The 21,415-nt window shown below is 43.4% G+C and overlaps 1 protein-coding gene across 1 annotated transcript in view; it reads left to right on the forward strand.

The window, feature by feature from the left end:
- Positions 1-21,415, forward strand: part of NDUFS4 (NADH:ubiquinone oxidoreductase subunit S4) — a 73,631-nt gene that overhangs the window by 39,676 nt on the left and 12,540 nt on the right. Inside the window, exon 3 of the mRNA XM_090038065.1 lies at positions 20,278-20,450. Coding sequence (XP_089894191.1) covers positions 20,278-20,450 — 173 coding nt within the window. The remainder of the gene's footprint in view (positions 1-20,277; positions 20,451-21,415) is intronic.

Consider the following 21,415-nt stretch of genomic DNA (forward strand, 5'->3'; position numbering starts at 1 on the left):
AAGATGATACCTTGTATTAGTCTTCCATGTTTCCAGGGGTGTAAGCATACAACTTGTAAACATTCATAATTACTTATCATTTATTAAGGCAACAGTGTTTATTTAACTTAAATGCCCTTTCGGATCCATTTATCTGGGGCTGAGAATTGGGTTGTTATAACAGCAAACTACACTTCTGCCAGGATTATCTGTTTCGCTCATACTTGTATTGATTGATCCATAGTTTATAGAATATATAGTTAGGACAAATTTTCTTCTATTTTGAATTTATTTTTGGGGGGTTAACAGAATAGGCAAAGATGTCATATGCTAGTTTGTGTTTTAATATCTCTAACCTCTGCAACATAAATTGTCATAAAAGCAATATTTCTGGCCTACCAGTAGCTTTAAGGATAAATTCTGAAAAGCACAAACTATGAAGCTATTGGCACAGAAGTAAAGTAAATTAGGCATAATGTATATATTAGGCATCAACAGAATATACAAATGCAAAGATTTTGAGGAAGGAAATTACAGAAATTTTCCATTTGATTTGTCTATTAATAAAAATATAAAAAGGCAAATTATTGCTGATGGTACTCAGCCCTTGCTTTTTTATCAGTGATGGCTCAACAATAGAAAGAAGCATTCTTTTTTTTCTCCTTTGTTCCTACAGGGAAATAGCTAATGTGATATTTAGAAGGGAATCTTCTAAAACTTGTTGAAAGCTTAAAAGCCCACTGCACTAATTAACTAAATACAGTGAACATTTAAATTGTTAATCGCCCGCAACATCCCTGATACATTGAATTGCAGTACACTGACACTGCATATTAGTTCTCCATTGTGTACCCCTTTAATGAGGCTAGCTATGTCAGTTCTTTTCTTGGTTCACTACCTGCTGTGTATGGAAATTGTGTACACTATTTGTCATTTACTAGTAACATTCAAAATTCATGCACATTATTACGTAGAAACATTACATCTAGCCTTATATTGGGGAACAGCTTTCATTGCATTGGATTTTCTTATTAACTCCTAAAATGTAGTTAAAGATGGTCACATTCTGGCCTACTGAAATATGTAGTAATCGCTTCTCGGCCTCTTGAAGGCTCGGATCGAAAACATTTGCTTTAGGAATTATGTCTATTAGCTGTTCTCTGCTCTATTTTAAAATGTTTTATACAGTATATTTGGGTTCTCTTTAAGCCATAAGAATTACTTTCTTTATATTGAAGTGTTATGCTTTATAGACCGGGGTGCTCAGCCTCCGGCCCATGGACCAAATGCGGCCCATGGAGCCATCTCATCTGGCCCATGGGGCTCCCCACTGCTCCAGAAATTTGGAAGCACAGGAACAGGGACCTTTAATACAGACACCATCCCCCACCCTGCCAAAGTCCCGATCCCTGAACACCACATGCCTGGTGGGAGTCAGGCCACACACCCCTTCCCTTGTGAAGCTGAGCCAACCCCCTCCCCCCCAGGCCCTCTTTTCCCCCATGGCGCCAAGTTGGGACCAGGCCACGACCCCTTCTCCCTTCCCCCATCCCAAGGGCCAGGTCACATCCCCCACCAACTCCCCCAGCGGGAACCTCCCTCCCTGGGCTCAAGCTAGCCTGCCTCCTCCTCCCCCCCGAAATCGTGGCTGAACACTGGATTGTAACCACCATGAAACCCATAATTTGACCAGGTACTGCCCATCTGGCCCACCAGGGAAAAAGGTTGAGCATTCCTATTATAGACTAACTCATTCAGAGGCATGGGGTCTTGTGAGCTATAGTATCTGATGAAGTAGGCTGCAGCTTACAAAAGCTCATGCCTCTCTAAATGAGTTAATCTATAAGGTGCCACATTTTCCTGTCTTCTCCTTAACTTCAGACTAACATGGCTAACTTTGTCTATTTATGTTGTGTGAGATTTAAGAAATAAATACATATGCTAACAAAGCTAGGCCTTGGTTTACTTTAAGATGAGGCTTTCTGGGAATTATGAAGATATGGTTTTCTTGCATCTAACATCCTTTGTCTAAAAAGTCTGCAAGTGGCTTGTGTGTTATAAACAAGGAAATATGGCAGTAGTAATTTCTGTATCATAAGCCTCTGCCAGGAGGAAGTGAAAGTAATGCCTCATGCTCCACAGGCAACAGCACAGTGAGCACTCCAGGCTCCCTAGCTGCTGCTACTCAGTTGCTTATTGCTACTTACCAGTATTTTCAGTAAAGATCTCCCCTCCACCCCGCTTCATTCTCCCTTTCAAAAACAAGGCGCATATTTTATTCCAGGGAGCCCTCGATGCAAGAAAATATGGAGATTGAAGTGAACTTTTAGGTTAGTACTGTATTTACTCAAAGACAGGACAAGGTTTTCCCCCATTGGCATGGGGAAAGCCCCTTTCTTTTTTTTATATTTACATACAAGGAACCCTCATTAAATACGTTGGCTATCATTAAACTGCTGCTAAGAACAGCATGTTTTCAGTAATGGAAACCAGTATGAAGTTATGTAAATGCAATCAATAGTAAACATGACTATAAAACCATATGGCCCATATTGGGCAAACGTGCTGATGGGAGCCAACCACAAAACTAGATTAGCACAGCCTATTTGAATAAGATATAGAGTACTGTTCGTTAAGCATAGTCCCCCTTAGTACCATCTCTTGTTTCAGTCATGGTGAGCTACTACATTGTACACATTTCAACTTCCTGTTCACTCCTACATCCAAACTGTGCCTTTCTTTACCATTTGCAATGATTCCTGTTTCTTCACTGGCCTTGAATGCCTGGAAAACATCACCAAATGGGGTCCTAAACAGTTTACCCAGAATCCTTATGTCATTCCCTTTCTGCCTGTCCCATATGATTAGTGTGAGGTGAAAACAAACCAGGTTGCCCGGCGCCTCATCTGCTTATAAATCTGGAGCATCCCAGGACTTAACAAGAATACCCAGTTCCAGTCATGAGTTGAGGGCTAATTAGCATACATCTTTTCTGGGGAGTATCTGGAGTACACACATATCCTGAGCTGTGGGGTCACCATGGCTTGAAATTCTGTTTACGTTGGGGCTCAGCCCAATGAACTATATAGTAAATCATGAGCCTTTTGGCTTTGGACTAATATCATACATACAATGGATGCATCTACATGTGCTGTTAAGGCAACTCAGTAAACTCTAAGTCAGTTCGTGTTAGAGTTAACTGCTCCCAGGCGCAGCATCTACGTGTACACCAACAATCCACAGCAATTAGAGCTGAGGTGGAATAGCCCCAGGCTGCCAGGGGCCAAAAGGGGCTAGCCCTGGGCTCTGAATGGAGGGGCTGGCAGGAGCCAGGGGTCTGGCCCCTGGGGTAGCTGGGCTGACCAGGCACAATTTGTGCCTGGCAGTCACCGTCCACATGGGTGTTTGAGGAAGAACCAGCAGCATACCTACAGGCCGGGGTCCAAGAGTAGGTCCAAGGAGGTGATCCTCCCCCTCTATGTGACACTGGTCAGGCCGCAGCTGGAGTACTGCGTCTAGTTCTGGGCACCGCACTTCAAGAGGAATATGGACAACATGGAGAGGGTCCAGAGGAGGGCCACCTGCATGATCAGGGGGCAGCAGGGCAGGCCCTACGAGGAGAAGTTAAGGGACCTGAACCTGTTCAGCTTCCACAAGAGAAGGCTGGGGGGGAAAGGGGGGATCTAATGACTTGTTACAAACTAGTCAGAGGGGACCAGCAGGCTTTGGGGGAGTCCCTGTTCCTCCAAGCACTACCAGGAGTGACTAGAAATAACGGTCACAAGCTGGCAGAGGGTAGATTCAGACTAGACATCAGGAGGCGCTACTTCACTGTCGGGGGGCTAGGATCTGGAACCAACTTCCAAGCAAAGTGGTGCTAGCTCCTACCCTGGGGGTCTTTAAGAGGAGGCTAGATGTACACCTTGCTGGGGTTGTTTGACCCCAGCACATTTTCCTGCCATGGCAAGGGGGTCGGACTTGATGATCTGCTCAGGTCCATTCCGACCCTACCATCTATGAAACAGTTAATTACCCTAAGATACTACTGTCAGGGTCATCTTATATTCAAGCAAATATGGTAATTACTCTTCACTGTTACTGATAATATTGACTTACAGAGTTTAAAAATATGAATCTTCTCTCTTTTTCCCTTTTTTTACTTACTGTGCACTCGCTTAGTTGAATAATTTTATGTAAATAAGAATATTTATGCAGGATCTAAATAGCTAAGCAAGCTAAATTCTAATCCTTCACATTTATAAATGGTTCCAAACCAAAAAGGTGATTATTTTGATGCCATTAGATCAGGGAAGCTCCCTGCAAGCTCCCACAGGCAACACAGGCTCACCTGTAGCTACTGTCCCCGCTCTCCCCAAGACAAAATGTAAGGTGTTTGTAGTGAGAGACTCCATCCTGAGGGGGACTGAGGGGGCAATCTGCTGCTCTGACCCCTTAACCCGGGAAGTCTGCTGCTTCCCGGGGGCCCGCATCCAGGACATTGCGGAGAAGATCCCAAAGCTCCTCCAGCCCACAGACCACTATCCTATGCTGCTTATTCATGTAGGCACCAATGACACGGCTTGGAGCGCTCCCAGCCAGGTCATGAGGCGCTACAGGGATTTGGGAGCGGGGCTTAAGGGTCTGGGAGCACAGGTGGTGTTGTCTTTGATCCTCCCATCTCAGGCTATGGGCTGAGGTGGGAGAGGAGGATCCACATAGTCAACCAAAGACTGTGGTGCTGGTGTCATCGGGAAGGCTTTGGCTTCCATGACCACAACCCGCTCTTTGGTGAGAGAGGCAGGGAGCTGCTGGGAAGAGATGGCCTCCACCTCTCTCCGCTGGGGAGGAGGCTCTTCTCAGCCAGACTGGCTGACCTGCTCCACCGGGCTTTAAACTAAGCCCGCTGGGGGATGGGGGGATTACCGCTACTGCTGGCCCGCTGAGCAACCCTTGCAAAGCCAGCAGGCCAAGGCACTTAAGGGAGCCCACCCCTGCCCCAGCTCTGGTACAATCTGTGGGCAGGGCAAGAGCCCCCGAGGGGACACTTGTCTGCCTGTACACAAATGCCAGGAGCTTGGGGAACAAGCAGGAGGAGCTTGTCCTCCTGCTCAGTGCAAAGAATTATGATGTCATTGGGATAATGGAAACCTGGTGGGACGCCACCCATGACTGGACCACGAGTATAGATGGCTATACCCTGTACAGGAGGGACTGTGTAGATAAAAGCGGCGGGGGTATAGCTCTCTATGTTAAGGAAAGCTACATGTCCCTGCAAGCTGATATTGGCGACCAAGGTGGACAGCTAGAGACCCTCTGGGTTAAAATTCGTGGGGAACATGGCACAGGGGACACAATGGTGGGAGTCTACTACAGACCTCCCACCCAAAGTCCTGAGCTTGAGCAGGAATTTGCCTGGGACCTGGCTGAAGCCGCATGCTCCAGGACCATGGTTGTCATGGGTGACTTCAATTACCTGGACATCTTGTGGGAGGATCACTCAGCAAAACCTGAGCGGTCACAAAGCTTCCTCTTGTGCATGGATGACCTCTACCTGACTCAAGAAGTCTATGGGCCAATGAGATGCAAAGCACTGCTTGACCTGGTACTGGCTACAGAGGATGACCTAATCGGCAACCTAGTGATCAGTGGGAAGCTGGGTGACGGCGACCATGAGCTGATCACCTTCATCATCCGCCGTAAAGCTGGCAAGTCGGTCAAGAACACAGAAGTCCTTGACTTCAGAAAAGCCGACTTTGACAAGCTCAGGAGGCTGGTCAGTCAGGCCCTAAGGGACCATGACCCCAGGGAGAGGGGAGTTCAAGAAGAGTGGTTGCTCCTCAAGGGAGCAATCCTCAATGCACAAGCTAAGTCTATTCCAACATGGAGGAAAGGCAGCAAGAAGGCACAGCAGCCCCCCTGGCTTTCCAGGGATCTAACAGACCTCCTAAGGCTAAAAAGAAAAGCCTACAAAGGATGGAGGACAGAATTAATCTCCAAGGAGGATTGTTCTGCACTGGTCCAGTCCTGCAGGGAGCAAACCAGGCTGCAGCTGAACTCCAACTAGCTTCGAGCGTCAAGGACAATAAAAAGTCCTTTTTCAGATAATGTGGGGAGCCGGAGAAAAAGCAAGGGCAACATTAGACCCCTGCTGAACCAGTTGGGACAACTGACGCCCAGGAAAAAGCCAACCTATTAAATAAGTACTTTGCATCAGTCTCTTTCATCAGTCCCATGGGACACCCATGCCTACTACAGGACAGGGAGATCTGGGTGGGGGAGATCTCCTGCCCTCCATAAATGCTGACCTTGTGAAGGAACATCTTGAGAAGCTGGATACCTTCAAGTCAGCCAGCCCTGACAATCTACACCCCAGGGTACTCAAGGAGCTGGCAAGCGTCATAGCCTAGCCCCTGGCACAGATCTTTAAAAACTCCTGGCACTCTGGTGAAGTGCCCGAAGACTGGAAGAAGGCCGATGTGGTGCCTATGTTTACGAAAGGGAGGAAAGTGGATCTGGCTAACTATAAGCCATCAGCCTGACTTCTATCCTGGGGAAGGTCTTAGAAAAGTTTATTAAAGAGGCCAAGGCCAGCATCCTAAGGGATAGCCAGCATGGGTTTGTTGTGGGTAGCTCTTGCTTGACCAATCTCATTTTCTTCTACAACCAGGTGACCTATCACCTGGAAAAGGGAGAAGAGATTGATGTCATATATCTTGACTTGAAAACAGCCTTTGATCTGCTACCCCATGATCACCTCTTGGCGAAACTAACCAACTGCGGCCTTGGGTCCACCATGATGTATTGGCTGGGAAATTGGCTTCGTGGTCGAACCCAGAGGGTTGTAATTGATGGCAGTCGCTCATCATGGTGTCCTGTGACCAGTGGGGTCCCCCAAGGCTCTGTCCTTGGACCCATGTTGTTCAACATCTTCACTGATGATGTGGACATTGGAGTCAGGAGTGGACTGGCCAAGTTTCATAGTTTCATAGTAGCTAGAGTCGGAAGGGACCTAGGTAGATCATCTAGTCTGACCCCCTGCCTTGGCAGGAAAGAGCACCGGGATCAGATGACCCCGGCAAGGTGCTCATCTAACTTCCTTTTAAAAATCCCCAGGCTAGGAGCCTGCACCGCTTCCCCTGGAAGCCGGTTCCAGGCCCTAGCCGCCCTGACTGTGAAGTAGCGCCTCCTAATATCTAATCTAAACCTACCCTCCGCCAGCTTGTGACCGTGATTCCTGGTCACTCCTGGCAGCACACGGGGGAACAGGGACTCCCCCAATACCTGCTGATCCCCCCTGACCAGTTTGTAGCAGGCCACAAGGTCCCCCCTTAACCTTCTCTTGTGGAGGCTAAACAGGTTCAGGTCCCGTAGCCTCTCCTCATAAGGCCTGCCCTGCTGACCCCTGATCATACGAGTGGCCCTCCTCTGGACTCTTTCCATATCGTCCACGTCCCTCTTGAAGTGTGGCGCCCAGAACTGGACACAGTACTCCAGCTGCGGCCTGACCAGTGCCGCATAGAGGGGGAGGATCACCTCCCTGGACCTGCTCGAGATGCATCTATGGATGCATGACAGGGTACGGTTGGCCTTCTTGACTGCCTTCCCACACTGCCGGCCCATGTTCATCGTGGAGTCAATGACGACTCCAAGATCCTTTTCCGTCTCCATGCTGTCAAGAGGGGAGTTCCCCAACCTGTAAGTGTGGTGCCGGTTCTTCCTCCCCATGTGCAACACCTTGCACTTATCAGTGTTAAACCCCATCCTATTCTCATCCGCCCACCGTTGCAACCTGTCAAGGTCAGCTTGTAGCCTATTGCACCCTTCTAATGCACCCACATCCCCCCACATCTTAGTGTCATCAGCAAACTTGAACAGGGTGCTTTCTACCCCCTCATCCAATCACTGATGAAGATGTTGAACAGTGCGGGCCCGAGGACCGAGCCCTGCGGAACCCCACTGGCCACGTCCTTCCAGGTCAAGAAGAACCCATCCACTACCACCCTCTGGGTGCGGCCCTCCAACCAGTTAGTGACCCATTTGACCGTGTGGGCATCGACACCACAGTCTCTCAGCTTTTTGATGAGGACAGGGTGAGAGACAGTGTCGAAAGCCTTCCGGAAGTCCAGAAAGACTACATCCACAGCAACCCCTGCGTCTAATGATTTGGTGACCTGATCATAAAAGGCCACCAGGTTGGTCTGACAAGACCTGCCACTGATGAACCCATGTTGGTTGCCCCTGAGCATGCATTCCCCCGCAAGGCCCTCCTGGATGTGTGCCAGGATAATTTTTTCAAAGAGCTTACCCGGGATTGAGGTAAGACTAACTGGCCTGTAATTTCCCGGGTCCTCTTTTTTCCCTTTTTGAAGATAGGGACCACATTGGCCCTCTTCCAGTCCTCCGGCACCTCGCCAGAGCACCACGAGTGCTCATAGAGCCACGCCAGGGGTCCCACAATGACCTCGGCCAGTTCCTGTAGAACCCTAGGGTGAAGATCGTCCGGACCAGTGGACTTGAACACATCCAACCTCTCCAGAAGTACCCTAACTAACTCCTCGCTAACCCCTGGCCCAGGCATGTCTCTCCCGGGGCCCGAGGGGGGCCCAGCAGGGAGGTGGCTGAACTGGTCCCTACTTAGGAAGACAGAGGCAAAGAAATCGTTAAATATGTTAGCTTTGTCATCTGGCATGACGACTAAGTTGCCCATCGTGTCCTGCAGGGGCCCCACATTACCCGGGACCCTCTTTTTACCCCCTATGTATTTGAAGAAGGACTTCTTATTGTCCTTAATCCGGGAAGCTAGTCCTATCTCCATCTCTGCCTTGGCCTTCCTGACTGCCCCCCTACATCCTCGGGCGACTGTAACATAGTCCTTCTTGGTGATGACCCCATCCCTCCATTGGGTGTATGCCTCCCTTTTAGCAAGGAGACATTCCCGGATGCTCCTAGTGAGCCATGGGGGTTTATGTGCCCTCCTGCTCCCTTTGACCCTTGTTGGGATTACCTCCCTTTGGGCATGGAGGATCGTCTCCTTAAGGAGCAACCCCTCACCTTGGACATCTGGCTCCCTTCCCCTCTGGGTCCTCAGCGCTTCCCCAACGATCCTCCTTAGCTTGTTGAAGTCAGCCCTCCTAAACTCTAGGGCTGTTGCCTTGCTGCAGCCCTTTGCCACCTTACGCTGGATGGTGAATTCCAGCAAGCGATGATCACTGTCTCCCAGGTGGCCCATCACCTGCAGCCCCCTCACCAGGTCGTCACCCGTGGCCAGCACCAGGTCCAACAAGGCGTCTCCCCTGGTGGGGCTGTGCACCTCCTGGGTTAGATGGAGGTCCTGCACTCTGGCTAAGAACCGACGTGAGCGGTCAGACTTGGCTGACTGCTCTTCCCAGCTGATGTCTGGGAAGTTCAGGTCCCCCATGATGACCACATCCTTAGCCCTCACTGCCTCTGTGAGCTGACCTAAGAATTCCTGGTCGAGCTCTTCTCCCTGGTTGGGAGGTCTATAGTAGACTCCCACCGTTAAGTCTCTATCCCCTGGACTGCCTTTTACTCTAACCCAGAGCACCTCAGAGTGCCCCCCCTCTACCCCCTTGCTAATTGACAAGGAAGTATATTCCTCCTTGATGTAGAGTGCTACTCCTCCACCTTTCCTTCCTATCCTGTCCCTCCTGTATAGCCTATAGCCCTTGACACTCACCACCCAGTCATGCGATGAGTCCCACCACGTTTCTGTGATCCCCACTATGTCAGGGCTGGTGACAGCTAGGAGGAGGGCGAGTTCCTCCTGCTTCTTCCCCATACTTCAAGCATTCGTGTAGAGGCATTTGAGGCTTCCAACGGTTGTGCCCACTGACCCCCTAGTCTCAGCAATGCCCCGTCCCCCATCACTTACCTGTTTCTCCCTTTTGACCATTGGTCTGGGCTCGCTGGCTGTTGCTGGGCCTGGTAGTTCATCGTCTCCTCCGCCCTCATCTTCCCCCTCCCCCGACGAGCCTAGTTTAAAGCCCGCCAAAGGAGGTTCACCAACCTGGAAGAGAACACACACTTACCTTTAGGGGAAAGGTGGAGCCCATCCCATCCCAGCATGTCTCTCATCACGATGTGCCGGTCATGGCTGAGGAAGCCAAAGCCCGCCTCGAAGCACCATTCCTGTAGTTCACCGATGACACCAAACTTTGGGTCAAAGCATCCACGCCAGATGAAAGGCGGGTGATCCAGGCTGACCTGGACAGGCTCAGCAAATGGGCGAACAAGAACCTGATGGTGTTTAACACTGAAAATGCAAGGTTCTCCACCTTGGGAAGAAAAACCTGCAGCATCCTTATAGGCTCGGCAGTGCTATGCTGGCTAGCACTACGGAAGAAAGAGACTTGGGGGTCATCATTGACCACAAGATGAACACCAGCCTGCAATGCGATGCTCCGGCTAGTAAAGCGACCAAAACGCTGGCTTGCATCCATCGATGCTTCTCAAGCAAATCCTGGGACGTCATTCTTCCCTTGTACTCTGCCTTGGTGAGACCACAGCTGGAGTACTGTATCCAGTTTTGGGCTCCACAATTCAAAAAGGATGTGGAGAAGCTTGAGAGAGTTCAGAGGAGAGCCACGCACATGATCAGAGGTCAGGAAAACAGACCTTACAATGACAGGCTGAGAGCCCTGGGGCTCTTTAGCCTGGAAAAGCGCAGGCTCAGGAGTGATCTGGTGGCCACCTGTACGTTTATCGGGGTGACCACCAGGATCTGGGGGAACGTTTGTTCACCAGAACGCCCCAAGGGATGACGAGGTCGAACGGTCATAAACTAAGGGAGACCGTTTCAGGCTGGACATAAGAAAGAATTTCTGTACTGTCCAAACCCCCAAGGTCTGCCATTGGAGGTGGTTCAAGCACCTTCTCCGAACACCTTCAAGAGCAAATTGGATGCTTATCTTGCTGGGATCCTATGACCCCAGCTGACTTCCTGCCCTTTGGGCAGGGGACTGGATTCGATGATCTTCCGAGGTCCCTTCCAGCCCTAATGTCTATGAAACCTATAAGCGATAAGCAACATTTTCCTGCTGCAGGCCAGAATGACTTACTCTGGGATGGAGATGCACGGATGGTAGAACCCTGCTGCTGCCACCTCTTGTTTGCCCAGAAAAATCTGTGGAAGTCATCTAGTTCACTTTGGGGTATCACTTATGACTTCTGATGGATCCCTAAGAGAAGCTTAGGAAAAGAAAATATTATGGTGCTTGTTGGCCAGAAAAGACCAAAGTGTATCAAAATCTGCTCAATATTTCGTGCTTCTGATGTCACTATTTCATTAGAATGGCTATATGACGATAATAAAAGTTTGTAATCTTAATCTCATAGGAGTGCTGCATGGGCTCTATGAAATGGACGTGGTTCGTTAACCACACCCCACAACAGAACTGTCACCATTATTTTGTTGACTTATACGTATTTTTAAAAATGTATTTGCAATAATATGAATTAATTCAACATATTAGATTTTACAGCATATTATCTCCATTTCTGGAACTAGTAAGGCACTTGCACACAAAGATACAAAGGTTACAGGCTCATCAGAAGCAAAAAAATATACTAAATACTGAAGTTCCTGCTATGTCTGCTTGAGATCAGGGGTTTGAATCTGGTCTCTGACTCCCTTAAGTGCTTAACCAACAATGGTATTGGCTGTTTTAGAAAGGCTGTCTGTCTTTGGCTTTAAGTAATTCCATGTGAAGAAAATTTAATTGAAGCTGGTATGTTCCCATAAAAGGACTAGTTTCAGCAAATTGACATTTTCCAGTGAAAAAAAACCTATTTTTTTGTCTACATATTTCTTGACTAGCTTCAGTCAGGCTCTCTGGTTTGCCTCTTACCTGAAAATTACAGTGTCTATAAATATCTTGGGAAACTACTAGCTAATAATTTACTAATCACTGGTACTTTGGCATGAGTTAGCTTAGCTTTTGGACAGAAAACCTATGAGATCTAACAGCAGAATAGTAATAATAATTTGGAAATGCAAGATATCCTTGATGTTTTAGTACTGCTCAAATGATTGTCAAGGAAATATGTGACAAGCTTTTGAATGCAATGAGATAAAGGAGGCAAGGTTCTTTGGGTAGATGTGATATCTTTTATTAGACCAACTGAGTAGTTAGAAAAAAGTTCTTTGCAAGCTTTTGGGCACGATCACGCTTCTTCAGGCATAGGGAGTCTCTGCTCGTCTGAGACTCCAAGGAATAAAAGAAGCTAAAGGTGTGACAGGATGTTGATGAGAATGTAAATGGGTGGAAGTTAGGAAAACCAAAGGTAGAGCAGGGAAAGGGTGGGGAGGGGAAGCCAAAGGTAAGTAAGGGAGACTATTGTAGTAATTTTCCAAGGTAGAAAATAAGCTGTCTGTGAAAAAGTAAATAGCTGGAAATTAGGAAGACAAAGGGTAGAAAAAGAGGGGAAGGGTGGGGGGGTGGGGTAAGAAAAGTGTAAATAGTCAAGTCTGGCAGGTGCCTAGTGAATCATATGTTAGGCAGGCTGTAACGTGTCATAAATCCAATGTCTATATTGAGTCCATGATTTTTTGTATCCAGTAGATTTATGAAGTGAAGATCATAGGGTCGTCTACAGAGGGAATTTTGTAAATTCCGTATGAGGATTAGAACTGGGAGATTGGAGAGGGAGTGATTGACCTGTGAAGTGTGCCCCCACAGGTAATTGGGTATTCTTGTCTTGGATAGATTTTTGATGTGTGTTCATTCTGATATGCAGTTGTTGTTTGGTTTCTCCTACATATTTTCCATTGGGGCATTTGGTGCACTGGATGAGATTATATAACATTTCTGGAGGTACAGGTGTAAGATCCAGGAATGGTGATAGTTCTGTTGTGGGGTGTGGTTATTGTGGGAGTGGTGGAGATATCTTGGCAGGTTTTGTATTTCTTGTCCTAGCATGGTCTGGATCTGTGAACTGAAGGAGGCAGCACTGCATTCAAAAGCTTATCAAAGTCTAGACCAAGCATGCATTTAACCCAATAAAAGATGCCACCCACAAAAAGCCTAGCCTAAGGGTAAGACAATTGTTTTGTCTGCTCTCAGAGTAATGGATTACACGTTGAAGTGAGTGGTGTGTTCAGTTGGAGCCAGCCAAGAGAATCAAGACAGTGTTGTGCGTGATGAGTTTTGGTGCCCTCCAGCCATCCATCTTGTTCCTTTCCATTTAGAAGGAAGTTATGCCTGTAGTGACCAAATACTAGTGGAAACACGATGGTTGTGGCAAACTTCTATTAATTCTAATGTTGGTAAGCAGTGGCACATCATTTCAGCAATGGACATGTCCCCTTTCTTTGTCTAAACCCAAGAACTAATAAGTCACGACCTTCATATATTTGAAAGTTCTATCCAGCTAGGACAAAGACCTTAATATGGTTCTGCCAGCAGAATAAGTATTGATGCTGTACAGAAGAGAATTTGAGGCCATGCTGTATTTGCTCACATAGCACAAACACCTTTTTCCCCAAATTGGGGTGCATGTCTTAAGCAAGCAGAGCAGCTGATTTTCTGACCAGCAGCGTGAAGGTGCTGTAAAGTGGCTCCTGCCTCTTTTCCTTCTCTTCCCTCTAGCAACTGCATGGAAGGGAGGGGCAGATCCAGGAGTCCGTGAGGTGGTGTGCAGCAGTGAAACTGCACTGTACTTTGATTTTTGTTTGACCCAAAATTAAAAACCAATGGTTCAGGTACGGCTGATAGACTCAATTGACTTCAAGGTTTATTATAATCTACCTGATTCCAACTGCTCTTCACTCTTCACTCCATAATTGTTAATGACCTTCTATCCTTTTAATAGTTCTGATGTTAGACTAATCAAGATATCCTTTCTTTAGCTATGTTGCTGTCTGTTAACTACTCATTGTCTCTCTTCTCCTATTTCACAGCCCTCCAGCCATGCTGTGAAAAATGCAGTTTACAAGATCTGTTTTAAGTCTTCTATGACTTGTTTTTTTAAGATAAAAATGGGATTGTATTATGCCAAACTAAAGAAAGAAATGCTACTCATACCAACTGATTTTACTGGTAGCAAGACTAATCTGTTTTACAGAATGCACTCCTAGTTTTTTACTTTTTTCATTGAGTTTTAAGCATCAGTCTTTCCTTTTCTTATAATTCAGACTTCAGGCAAATCAGGCTTTATTCCTTTTTTCCTTTGATTTCACACAAGTTATAATTGGGCTGGTATTCACAAAACTGGAATGCAGAACTACAGGAGCAAACTTAAGATTTCATTTATTTTGGCCTACTCTTATTTTGAACATAAGATGTCTCTACCTCTGAACTGAAAGTCCAGTTTCTTTTATTTCAAAACACGTTTTTTGTAAGTTCTAAGATATAGTTAAGCATATTCTTTACTACTTGGCATTTGCCTCTATTACATTATTTCATAATGTGCTATGGCATGTTCTCGACTAGATATGCTTTATCAGAGCAGTAATAGAAGCTAAGCATTTCTAAACACTGTCTTTAAATAAGAAAGGCATTGCACAAGTTTTGCCAAAATCTCTACAGTTCAAATTCTTTCCTAGAATACCCTTTTCTGATTGTCACCAAAAGGCCAAACTTTAATGTGTTAATCTGCATCAATGTAATGCAGTGTATTATTATACTCTAAAGATATTAAAGTAACTTTTTTGCTGTGGTTTAAAATATGAATCTTTAGGAACATCATTTTCCTCCTATTCCCTTTCCTCATGCTCTTCACTTTATTTGAAAATGAACATATGAAATTTACATAGCTCATTAGTCAAAAATGTGTGGCTAGGGTAACATTTTTATGATGTGGGAGTTAAATGAACTCCTGTTTTTCCTTTTTACTGTTCTTTTTCAGTACACAACCAACTGCTCAGTGACAGTGCCTAAGTAGTCTAGAGAATACCAGAATATACTTTAATACTTGATGCCATAGATTTGGAAGTGCATTTCGATGATTGATTTTTTTTTTTTTTTTTTTTTTTGAGCTGGAGGGGAACAAAATGAGAAAGTCTTCTTCAGAAACAAAACACTTTCACATAACCCCCATAACGGATTTCCCAGCGTATCATTCTGTTGTCTTTGGAGACTTCCATCAGCTACAGAAGAAGTTCAAACATTATGGTTAGTGCTTTGAGTAATTATCGGATTGGCATATGCATTGAAGGGTAAAAATTGCTCAGACTGAAAGTACTTTTTAAGCCTCACTCAGACCAATAACTGAACTGAGACACCTCTTCAGAATGATTGCACTTTTGGCATGAAGTCACTGGGCTAAAAGATAATGCAAGGCATTTCTATCAAAACCAAAATCTAGCCAAAATGAAAAATGGTGCATCTGTTGCAGACATACTGCCCAAATTATGCTCATTGTAGATTCAGCTCCCGTCATTCTTCTCTTCAGTGCTTATCGATTTCAACCAAAATATCTTTTTAGTCTAAACATGAAATGTGAGGCTAGACTTTATTTTTCTGATCTTATATTCCACTTCACAAATAAGAGAACTCTAGTAATGTTTTTAGTCATGTTACTAAGTATATTTAGATGAAGGAACATATTAATGTATTGTTCAGAGAATTATTGTACTAATGAAAAAAGATTCTACTGCCTTATAGAAAAGTCTGTGTTCCATGCAATATGGAATTCCCTAAAGGCAAATATGCGTTTCCCCCTGTTATGTCTGTACCCATTAGACAAACATTGCCTGTTCGTGTTCAGTTTATTCTGCTCTATTTTTCTATTTGTGCATTGCATAGTGGATTTATACTTTAAAAAGGAGTATAAATGTAAGGAGTCTCTGAAAAGGATATGTGAATGAATTGGATAAATGGAAAGTTCTCATCTTTATTACCCGTAAACAGTTTAAGCAAAGTGAATTTTAAAGAAGTCTCATTTACACCAGCTATGTAACAAATATTAGAAAAGTTATCTAATGTTATTTTTTTTGCATGTGTGGTAACTTGAAGTACCCACTGTTTTGATTTCTAATGTTGCAATATATTTTCTATGGAAACTATAAATTTATAGCAAAGCCTGTTGCAATCTATTACTTACCTGTTAAATCATGGAGGGGGGAGGGGAGCAAGCTATCTTTAACTCCTATGAAGTACAGAAAACTTCTATTTGTTCCTCCTTCATAACAAGTGTAAACTGTTGAGGTTAAGTAGGTGGGGCAACCGGAAGTAATTACTAAGGCCAGTGGCATTTTTGCGGTTTAATAAAGGCAGAGGCTAATTATTCAGTTTTTATTTAAGTGAAATGATGCCAAAAAGGAGGTTCCTGCAGAGCAGCTGCACTCCTTCAGTGTTACCCTAATTTACCACAGACACAACTGTCACAAACAGAACTTTTAAACTTGATATATAGCCACGAAAGTAAGGAGCCTTTTGTCTGAAGTGCATGCAGAAGAACTCCTTTATACAAATCAACCGGCAGATGACGGACAATGATGAAAATTTGATTCTTTGAAGTCATAATGGTCATTGAAATGTGTGAAATTCTGGTATTGAAAAGAGAGCGGCTAGCAAGACTCTAAATCCTGGGTGGTTGCTGGAAGCTTGCTGGGAGGTTTTTCTGCATTTTGACATCAACTTCCCATTGCTTGTTCCCTGCTTCCTTTATTTAAAAAAGGGGGAAAAGTTAAACAGTAGATATTTTGATAGCAGAATTACACACAAACTGTGTGTATGAGAGAGAAAGTGGAAACAAGATGCTTTCATGTACACCTGACTTGTATAAGTAGAAATGCCAGTGTTCTTAAATGTTGTAATTATACTCATTCCACTTAAATTTTAGAATTATTTTTCAAGACTTGATTTTACTGTAATAATGGGGTCTTGAAGAGTAGAACGATTTCCCCTCCCCCAAATGAAGTAGCCCACCATCATGCTGAAATCTACTATCATTGATCTTGAATCTGTGTACTACAGGTATGGTTTTGTGTGAAGTGTCTGTCTTCTACTTCCCACCCTCTTTTGGGAAGAGTGATAGAAAATCTTGCAAGTATTCAACACCCTGGCTTTGCCAGGATTCTCACTACTACAGGACCTAAAAAAGCACAAATCTAAAAATGATTTTACTTAGTAATTTTTAAAATTTTGTTGACAGGCTTAAAATAATATAATCTGTCTCAGTTTGTTGGAACTTGTTGCAGCATGCTGCCAAACTGTTCATCTTTAGAAATTACTCTTTTCAAAATAATCTTCATGAACTACAACATCCCAGAATATTTTTGCATGGTAACATAGTTTATGTCAACTAAAATGTAAAGTACTTTTGCTAAACTGCTTAATTTCAAGCAGTAGGCAATCTATTTACAAGTTAGTTAAATCTTTTTAAATTTAATATACAAAAGTTACTTAAAAATTTTAGTACATGATGTCAAACATGCATTTTAGTATTCAGATACTAAAGCAAACATCAGTCAGAAACGCAATATTTAAAAAGAGCAAATTGAAAATAGCTGTCAAAAACATCTTTGTTTTGGAAAGTTGGTTCACAGGTAGTTTCAGTGAGAACTTGAACTCAGAACAAAGCACTGAAGACACAGTAAAGAGTTCAACTTAGTGCAGCATAGTTCTTTTCAAGTATTATATTGTTTTAATAGAATCTTGGAGCGGGAGCTTTAGCCCATTGAAATGTCGCTTAAAGCACAGGTTCTTCTGTCACTAGCTGGAGCTGTGTGGATGAAATGATCACAATAGAGTGTTGTAATGCATTTTAAAAGTGTGAGAAATCAGTTTGTCTAGACTAAGAGTGTGCCTACAGGGAATAGGAATTTTAGAGCTTCTGTGCTCTTTAGGTGTCAAGTATGTGATAGATGCCAAGCCTTTTTATTCCATATCTTTGGCAACAGCTCAGCTATGCTACAGTACCTTACATGTCTACTGCAAGTAAAAACAGTAATTCTATGTCAGGACGACTTGTGGGCTTGAAAATCCAGAAACTCATTGTTCTAACAACTGTCTGTTCAATTGCCAACTTTAAACTGGGGGAAGATATTGATAAACAATTGCTGTGTTCCCAGAAGGCATGGAAACGTTAGCTATAATGAATCAAAAGTAGGGAGGGCTGGCAACATCATGTAATTATTTTAATGTCTTAAAACAGCCAGTTTTTATTTTCACTTAAAAGATCTTCATGGGATGTATCCCATGCTACTAATAAAGTTAATTATATGATTTAGAGCCAATTCAGTGCATAAAACTTATACTATGATATTCTGTTTGGGGTTTTTTTGGGGGGGGTTTTGCAGATGAATTAGTCTAGACACTTCTTCATTACAAGTAACTTACAAGTCCAACACTTAATGTGTTTCAGGGGCAGGTTAGTCTCATTTTTAATTAAACTTGTTATAAAGCTGTGTTAAAATTATATGTTAAGCTCCCATTTTGGTGGCGTTTCAGACTGAGGGATGTTAAGGCTGTTGACATGTAAACATTCCTTTAACAGGTAACATTACAACATTTTTGTGTAGAGGAATTCAAAAGCACTTTAAACTGTAGACACTTTGTTAACACTTTCTCGAGTCATTTTGTTTCATTTCATATTTCCAGGGTCACCATTCTTTGATTACTTTTGATGCCAACAAATTGGATGCATTTGTAATAATTTTTGCATGCAGCAGAATCATTCCAAGACTTGTTTCATCAATTAAAATATTTGATTCTATTAACTATATTTTACCCATACATACTTGCACCAGTATGTCTGTGATTATGTATATAATAATTTCCTAGTCAGTTTTTATAAACAACAGACAAGCCATAACAGTAAAACCACGCCTGTTTTTTACTGCAGGTGAAAAAGTATTGTGTTACGCACGACAGTGCTTGCCAACATAAAAAAAAAACCAACCTTAAAATATTTCTCTTAAATTGTGGTTTGAGACTTCAGCAGCAGTCAAAAATGCCTGTCTGTCAGTATGTGTTTTGTGTATGTGTTGCAATATTTGTGTAATCTGTGGTGTTTCTTTTTTCATATCATGGCTAGACTGGTATTAAAAATAAACATTACTTAGGCTTAAGGAAAACATTTATGATTAACTTGTTAAAATATTTTGACAGTTTGCTTTAGGTAGTCTGAATTCAAATTTTATGAGCTGGAAACTTCCTGTGTTTTCTTTTTTCTTTTATTCTCTCTCTCTCTCTCTCCCCTCCTCCTCCCCCTGCCTTTCCTTTTTTGTCTTTTTTTCTCTCTGTTTTACTTATAATGCAGGACAAGCATTTCACACTCACTCCCAGTGCAATTCTGACAAATTGATCTCTCCAAGTTTATTTTATGAAGTGAAACAAAGAAGGAAACATGCTTCATTTTGAGGGATGATCTGGTGACAGCATCAAGTGCTTTTAAGTTTGCCACCAGACAAAATCCTGTAAAGTTGGTAGCTAGAGACTTATACAAACCAAAACGTTTGGTTAAAATTGTTTGCCTCTTCAATTCAAGTCATGTCATCACTGGCAAGATTAGTTCAGTATGTCTGAATGTTAACTGCGTATTTCTGGACCTTCACCAAATTAGCATTTTTCTTGGAGAAAGGCAAGGAAAAATAGAGTCTGAGAAGCTTCTGTTGGCCTGAAGTGTACATGTATTTGCTGGAGTCGTAAGTACTTAGTTGGCTTGCTTCTGCATCCTTAGAGGAAGTATTTGATGATCCATTTTTACTCTCTTTAGTAGGTGTCATTCTACAAAGATGAGTTGACAAGCTAATTATATGTAATTGCTGTTTAGTTTTTTAAGAGAGAAAGTTCATTTCAATTTTATCAGGAAAAATTACTGTCAGTGGTGTCTGCCTCATGTATAGATTTTTGATTTCACCCCCACCCCCAATTTTACATTTGTTTTCTATTAAACTTCTTGAGTGTCTTCATGGTCTTTTTTTAACTATGTGATCCTTTGCTGTTGTGTATAATAACAGCTCGCAAGACAAGCTCTACTAGTCTTCCACTAAACTCTTTCACTAAGACTTATGTTAGAAGGATTCTGCAGAATTTTACCTTTATGAAAACATAAATCTGAAATATTAGCAAATCAAAGTGCAGAAGCATCAAGAAGAAACGTCCCAATCAAAAAATGTCAAATTTAACAGATTCAGTGACATGAGTCATGATCTCAAACTTTAGTTCATTAGTCAGAGAGAAAAGAAATTTATATCTTAAGAGTCCTTTCTTACAATAAAAAAAACTTCTAATATAAATAAGACTAACATTTTTGAGGTAGTAAATACTGATAAATTACACTGTTTTTTCATAAACTCTTTTTAAGCATGATGCATTTATTTCCTTTTTGTAGGATATCACTGCTTTAACTGGTGTCCCAGAGGAACACATCAAAACCAGAAAAGTCCAAATTTTTGTTCCAGCACGTAATGCCATGCAGGCTGGTGTTAACAACACAAAGAAATGGAAGATGGAATTTGATACCAGGGAGCGGTGGGAAAACCCTTTGATGGGTTGGGCCTCTACGTGAGTCTAACTGAATTTTTAAACTTGAAATTGTTATTTTTTAAGTCCCTTAACTGTACATATTTTTCTTTGCAATTATGTTTTTTATGCAAATGTAGTTGTACTTCACAGCATTTACAATAAATGGTTCATGTATCAATGTAATCATGGTAATAGTTTAAACCAGGAATGTGCAGTTATTTTGGCTGAAAGGAATTTTGGTGAGCTGTTATGGGCCAAGGATTGTGGGGTTGCTGATCTGAGCTGGCACAGTGGAACAAGGGCACAATTGATCCTATCTGGCCTGGGCCCCTCCACCCCACATCCACCACCAGAGGCACTGGATGGAGGAGGTGGGTGGGATCTCCATAAAAACGATCCATGACCCCCCATGGCTGTGAGAGGTGTGGAGCAGCATCTAGGAGTGGGACTGGTAGACAGAGTGGTCTCCATTAGACTGACCTGGGACCTCCACAGGCAGGGCACACTTGGGCAGGGGAGTGAGATAGGTGGGCGGGGAGCAGGACAGGTAGGCTAGGGCTGAGGGACTCATCATGCACCGGATAGAATTCCCCAGTGGGCCAGAATTTGCCCACCCCTGGTTTAAACCACGAAAGCATGTCTGAAACTAAATTGCTGTATACATTGCTGTCACTCTAAACAAGTTCAAGTTCAGATTTAGATGACAACACTCTTAGCTACAAAGGTTTGGGGGAAAATGTTTTGACTTTCTTCATCTAACTTAGACATGACCCAAAACTCAAGGCTTATGCGTGCGTGTGTGTGTGTATATGTATATATATGTATATGTGTAGATCTGTGTGTGCGCATGTGTATATATTATAGTATTGCATGGCAGCATTACTTGAGGGCCATTAAGTTGCATCTAGGACTAAACCTGTACTAATTGTCCATTTTCTTTTGCTTTAATTTCAAAAAGGTACTTAGCTTATAAGCAGTCTTTTTTTTTTCTTTCAGTCATACAT

The sequence above is a fragment of the Crocodylus siamensis genome, chromosome 3 (assembly GCF_052110815.1).
Source record: "Crocodylus siamensis isolate JL-2025a chromosome 3, ASM5211081v1, whole genome shotgun sequence".
In the NCBI taxonomy this organism is placed as follows: domain Eukaryota; kingdom Metazoa; phylum Chordata; order Crocodylia; family Crocodylidae; genus Crocodylus; species Crocodylus siamensis.